This window comes from Zonotrichia leucophrys, chromosome 25 (genome assembly GCF_028769735.1).
Source record: "Zonotrichia leucophrys gambelii isolate GWCS_2022_RI chromosome 25, RI_Zleu_2.0, whole genome shotgun sequence".
Classification (NCBI taxonomy): domain Eukaryota; kingdom Metazoa; phylum Chordata; class Aves; order Passeriformes; family Passerellidae; genus Zonotrichia; species Zonotrichia leucophrys.
Window position 1 is genome coordinate 3,167,753 of NC_088194.1, and position 6,560 is coordinate 3,174,312.

General features: G+C 53.6%; 1 protein-coding gene across 1 annotated transcript; it reads right to left on the bottom strand.

Annotated features, from left to right (window-relative positions):
- Positions 1–2,862: 2,862 nt before the first annotated feature.
- Positions 2,863–4,104, bottom strand: LOC135457677 (loricrin-like). Its single transcript, XM_064732386.1, has one exon. It carries the CDS (start codon positions 4,102–4,104, stop codon positions 2,863–2,865), a length of 1,242 nt encoding a protein of 413 aa, XP_064588456.1.
- Between the last annotated feature and the right edge of the window lie 2,456 nt (positions 4,105–6,560).

The following is a 6,560-nucleotide window of genomic DNA, read 5'->3' on the forward strand; positions in this document are numbered from 1 at the left end:
CAGAAGGACAAGGATGAAGGATGTGCTTGAGCAGAGTCACAGAGAATTTTGGAGAATTCCCTCAAAGACTGGCAAGACGGGGAGCAGGAGCATGTTCATCCCGCTGGTAAAGGCCAGAGGTGCCACCCCAACAGAATTCCCTTCTCTGGAGCTGCCCAGATCTGTGTCAGAGGACGTGACAGTGACAAAGGGGATATTTTCCTCCAGTCTTTTGTGACCCCAAGGTGGAAGTGGCTGTTGGAGTTCCACACAGGTCTGTGCTCAGCTCCAGCTTCCAGGGGTCTCAGTCTCCAGGCTGGAGTGGGGAAAACCTTGGAATCCTTCCAAGGCTCCAACCTCCTCCATCCTTGGAATCCAAAGTTGCACTTGAAGGCCATTAAGACCTGACCCTTGAACTCCAGGACATTAAACACCTCCTCTACCTCAACGGACCCAATTCTGAGGGTCTTTGGTGGCCACCCCACCCACACCTGAGCAGGGGAGTCACCTGGATGTGTTCCCTGCTGGAGGATGACAGTTTGTCAGCACAGCTGTCCCAGCACCAGCTCTGTGTCACGCGTGTTTGGAGCCTGACAGCAGCATCCGCCCTCCCGGGACATTGAGTAGAGGAAGGATTAATAGGGGTTCTGGCTGTGGGGATGAGTGACAGCAGCAGCAGGTCCCGGCTGTCATCACCATGAACGTGACTTTGAACACATGACATCCATGGGATAGGGACAGGGCCACCAGCAGCAGGGGCACACGTGCAGGGGCTTCCTTCGTTCTGCTTTGGAGTCCCTCCCATGGCCTTATCTCTGTTCTCATCTCCAGATCTGAGGTGTCACCGCTGTTCTGGCTCCCAGCTCTGGCGTGTGGGTGTTGTACTCCTGAGCATCTCAACACCTTGATCCCTTCTGTGCCTTCCAACCTGCAGGGACTTGCCCAGATTAGGATTTGGGATTAGCCAGACTCAGGATTAGCAGCTCATTGGCACAGAGGGACACCCAGCGTGAGCAGCTCGTCCTGACCCAGGGATGTGGAAAGGCCGTGGAGGTTTTTGGAGGGGTGATGAGAGGAGCTCCTGTCGATCACAGAGTGTGGAGAGCCCAGGGTGGGACCGCCTGGAAGCACTGGACCTGCAGCACATGGATTTGTTTGCCAGAGGTGTAGAAAAAACTTGGTTGGAGACCAGGGTCAGCATTGCCACAACCTCTCCAGGTTAGGGAGAAGTTTGTATGCCTGTGTTGGGTGAAGGAAATGGGGATGTAAAATGCTTCAGGGCCACGTTCTCAGTTTTGTGATGCTCTGCTGGGCCCTTTTTCCTGGAGTCCTGGAACCTTTGAGAAGGGCTGGCAGGTCATGGTGCCTCTTCATCTCCTCACCGCAAACACCTCGTTGGTGGTTGATACAAGAGAAGACAAATCCCTGGCCAAATCCTACCCTGGATCCCTTTTCCCACCAGATTCCCTCAGGCACAGTGATGCTGACAATGTGGGGCGTGATCCTGGAGAAGAACTCTCCATTTTTCTCCAAAAGGCAGGAATCTGCCAGTCGTGATCCCTCAAGAGTTTGAGTACCCCATGGATTGTTGTCCAAAGGTGTAGGAAAGGCGTGGCTGGAGCACAGGGTTGGCACTGCCACAACCTCTCCAGGTTAGGGAGAAGTTTGGATGCCTGTGTTGGGTGAAGGGAAATGGGGATGTAAAATGCTTCAGGGCCACGTTCTCAGTTTTGTGATCTCTGCTGGGGCCTTTTCCCTGCTGTTCTGGAGCCCTCAGGAAGGGTTGGCCGGTCATGGTGCCTCTTCATCTCCTCACCACAAACACCTCAGTGGTGGTTGATACGAAGGAGGACAAATCCCTGGCCAGATCCTACCCTGGATCCCTTTTCCCACCAGATTCCCTCAGGCACAGTGATGCTGACAATGTGGGGCGTGATCCTGGAGAAGAACTCTCCATTTTTCTCCAAAAGGCAGGAATCTGTTAGTTGTGATCCCTCAAGAGCTTCATGGCCAATGATCCCACTAATTCCTGATTTTGTTTCCTCCCTACGAGGTGTGTTTGTGAGATGAACAAAAACCCTTTGGGCTTGGAGTCAGAGTTTGCTGGACTCAAGACTAATCCCACCAGTTTCAAAGGGGACTAGGGAGTTCTTTTTGAGAAGATTTTCCCACTTTGAGAGGAAAGCTAATTGTCTGTGGGCTGCATCCAAAGGAGAGTGGGCAGGATGGTGAGGGAGAGGTTTTTCTGCTCTGGTGAGATCCCACTGGGAATGCTCTGTCCAGTTTTGGTGTCCCCAACGTAAGAAGGACATGGAATTGTTGGAGCAAGTCCAGAGGAGGCCATGAAATTGATAAGAGGAGCCCCTCCCCTATGGAGCCAGTCTGGGAAGGTTGGGAATGTTCAGACTGGAGGAGAGGAGGTTGGGAATAATCAGCCTGAAGACCTCAGAGGCCCTGCAGGATCTGCAGGAGCTCCAGGGAAGCTGGAGAGGGACTTTTCCTCAGGAATGGCAGGGACAGGACACAGGGAATTGGGTCAGTATGAAAAAGGGGAAAATTATGTTGGATATAGGAAAGATCTGTTGATGAGCACCTGCTCCAGCACAGGAGGCTGGAGAGCATTTCCCAACAGAACGTTTTGGATGTTTTACTCATTTTTTGGGAAGCAAACTGACAAAGGAGAATAGAGCCTCACAAACCAGTTCTGTCCGTGCACAGAAATCTTTATTTCCCATCACATTCATGGCACAGAGGAGCCACCTGGGAGTTCACAGCACAGGGATGCAGCACCAAGGGAACACAAGGGACGGGGATGTGCTGGGGAAAAACTTGGAGGGCAAAGACTTGGCCGTTCCTGATGGGAACCGGAGCTGCCCAGGGCTCTTACTTCTGCTGGCAGGGCCAGCTGGAGCTCTGCTTGGTCTGGTGGGACACCACGCTGGGGATGACAACGGGACATTTCTGCTGTGAGGAGCTTCCGCCGCCACCTCCAGAGCTGATGATGATGGTCTGGCCCGAGGAGCCACCACCGGATCCGCCACCGCAGCATCCAGAGGATCCACCACCGCCTCCACCTCCCATGATGATCTTCCCTCCTGAAGAGCCACCACCGGATCCTCCTCCGCAGCATCCAGAGGAGCCGCCTCCTCCTCCTCCACCACCAGAGCTGATGATGATCTTCTGGGCTGATCCCCCACTGCCACCGCCGGATCCTCCACCACAGCACCCACCACCTCCACCACCTCCACCTCCCATCATGCTCTTTGAGGAGCCACCACCAGATCCGCCACCACAGCATCCACCACCTCCACCACCTCCACCTCCCATCATGCTCTTTGAGGAGCCACCACCAGATCCGCCACCGCAGCATCCACCACCTCCACCACCTCCACCTCCCATGATGACCTTCATCCCAGAAGAGCCACCACCAGATCCTCCACCACAGCACCCACCGCCTCCACCGCCCATCATGCTCTTTGAGGAGCCGCCACCGGATCCTCCACCACAGCATCCACCACCTCCACCACCTCCACCTCCCATCATGCTCTTTGAGGAGCCGCCACCAGATCCACCACCACAGCATCCACCACCTCCACCGCCTCCACCGCCCATCATGCTCTTTGAGGAGCCACCACCAGATCCACCACCACAGCATCCACCACCTCCACCGCCTCCACCGCCCATCATGCTCTTTGAGGAGCCGCCACCAGATCCACCACCACAGCATCCACCACCTCCACTGCCTCCACCTCCCATTATGATCTTCATCCCAGAAGATCCACCACTAGATCCACCACCGCAGCATCCTCCGCCTCCTCCTCCCATCATGCTCTTTGAGGAGCCACCACTGGAGCCTCCGCCACAGCATCCTCCTCCTCCTCCTCCTCCCATCATGCTCTTTGAAGAACCGCCACCGGATCCCCCTCCGCAGCATCCAGAGGAGCCTCCTCCTCCTCCTCCTCCGCCGCCAGAGCTGATAATGATCTTCTGGGCTGATCCTCCGGAGGATCCTCCACCGCAGCAGGATCCGCCTCCTCCCCCGCCGGAGGAGCCCTGGGACTGTTGGCTGCCCCGGCAGCAGCAGCAGCAGCCACAGCCGTGGCACCCGCTTTGTCTGGAGCACATCTTGGAGCAGCGACCCTGCAAGGAAAAGCTTTTTACTCCAGGGCAGCCACCAGTTCTCACGAGGCTTGTGACCCCACTCCAGCCCAACACCACTTTGTAGTGGCCAGGATCATCTTTTAAAGATTTTTATCCTAAAGTTGTCCCATCTCCTTATTCCGAAGCCATTCCACCTCCATCTCAATGCTGATGAGAGACAATCTCCAGCAGCACGGGCTGATCCTGCTTCTGTTTGGTCTGGTGGGACCAAGGCATTCACAACAGATTTAAATTCACCCCAGCAACTTCCCTGCTCTTCCAGATGATTTTCACCAAAACTTTTGCATTTTGGAAGCAGGAAAGGAAGAAAAGGACCCCTCCATTGGGCAGGCATGGACTTACCCTTCTCGGCTCTGACCACGGACACCTCAGGGAAAAGCTGAGCGAATGAAGCACCCCGAGATCCACCAACTTTTATACTGCTTTTCCTGAGTGGGAAGTGAGGCATCCAAAGGAATGGTGATAGGTTTATTTACCAAACAGACTCTCCTCCTCCATCCCACTTGTCCTGACTCACTGGGATGCGGACGATGCCTCTCCCGTGCATCACTTCCTCGGCTGCCCTGCATCCACGGCAGGTCCCACACGTGAGCTCGGCTCCTGTGGTTGAATTCCCATGGTTGAATTCCTTCTGGGGCTCCAGAAGGATTCTGGAGGTTGCCACCCTGCACTCCAGCCGGGAGATGCCGCTGGTGACTGACACCAGAAGGGGCTGGGGAGCTTCATTTTATTGGGTGTTACACACTGGAGGAACAGGGGGGGTTTATGGGGTGTCTGTGCAAGGCTGGGAATTGAATTCTGATGATCTTTGGGGGTCCCTTTCACCTCAGGATATTCTGTGATTCCACAGTGGAGATTCCCAGGGGAACAGGGGTGGGACTGAAATTTCTGGGGCACCACAGGAATCCCTCGTGGCTGTGGGAGATTTCCCACCACAGCAGAGAAAGGTTGATGGGGATTTTTGTTTGGTTCCCCCACTCAGGAGAGAACAGAGGTCAAGCAGGCCCCACCACTTCAAGTGATGGAGATGGAGGGGTACCAGATCCATCATCCCCCCTGTACAGCAGCATCTCCATGGATATGGACCAAAAGGATGAATTTCTGCTCATTTTGGGCACAACTCTGTCATTTCTGAAGAAGGAACAAGATTTGAGGCTGCGCTGTGCCTCCTGCTGTCACCCTGAGAATTTCTGTCATTTGGATCCTGGTTTTCTTGATCCTGAGCCACTTCTGGGTGCAGAAATTTCTGACAGCACCGTTTCCACCCGCCTGAAGTGGGACCCCAAACTCTGGCTTTGCTCTGTGCCAGCAATGTCACTGTTTGTGCAGGTCCCAGCTGCTGGAATTTTATCACTCCCAATGACTTCCCATAATAAAATCCCAGGAAACTCAGCTATTCCAGTGGCTGGAGGGGCTCATCTGGATGTGATTTGAGGTGTTTGCCTCACTGAGGTCCCCACGGGGGGCGAGGGCAGAGGGTAGAGGGACAGGAGAAGCCGTTAAGGCCATGGGTCACTCCTGTTTCTCCTGGGACAATTCCAGGTGTCCATCACCTGCCTCTCCTAGAACGATTTCGAGGTTTAATTCCCTTTCCCTGCTAATTACCTGAGTAGACCACATCAAAGAGATTGCTCCCCACAGGGAAACTCCCTCTGGAGACTCACGCCCAGAGCTGTTCTGGCCCTGTGGGAATGAGGAAATCCCAGAATGTTCCAGCCTGAGCATCCCAGCTTTTGGAAGGGCCTTGCTGGAGTCCCTGATTCCACTGGGGGTTCAAAGCTGGAAAAGCGTTGGAGAACTTCATTTCTCTTCCAGTTGTGAGAGCACCAGGAGCTTCTGCACCACCTCAGGAAGGGCCTGAACTCCTCTCACCCCATACTTACACCTTGAAATCCTTCACAGCTGAATTTTGTCATCTTCTCTCTCTGAACCCACTCAGAACTTTCTTGGGCATCACCAGGATTTTGGTGAGATAGAGAAACCCCAGTGATAAATTCTGTGGTACTTTCTCTGACAGGCAAAAGTCAGGATCATCATCATCATCATCAAGATTAATTTAAAAATGACTTGAGAATGTTTAGTGAATCCAAAATCTCTTCTACCACTGGGGTTTCAGTGCAGTTTTGCTCTGTAGCTTTATTGAAACAGCACTGGAATCAAACCAGGGATGGAAATAAAGCAACCGGGGCCAGAAAATTCAACCACTCACACATGGAACTTTCTAGCATTGCATTTTTTATTTTCTGGTGCATGCACTTGAAAACTGGGGCAGGAACAGGGACACGGAACAACCCTGGCTGGAATTACAGATACACAACACCAGAGGTTCCGCTCAGAACATTCCCAGGGGAAGGGAGAAGAGAACAACACAAATAATCTTAAATTCAATAGATGAGGAAATGTCAGGCATCTTCATATCT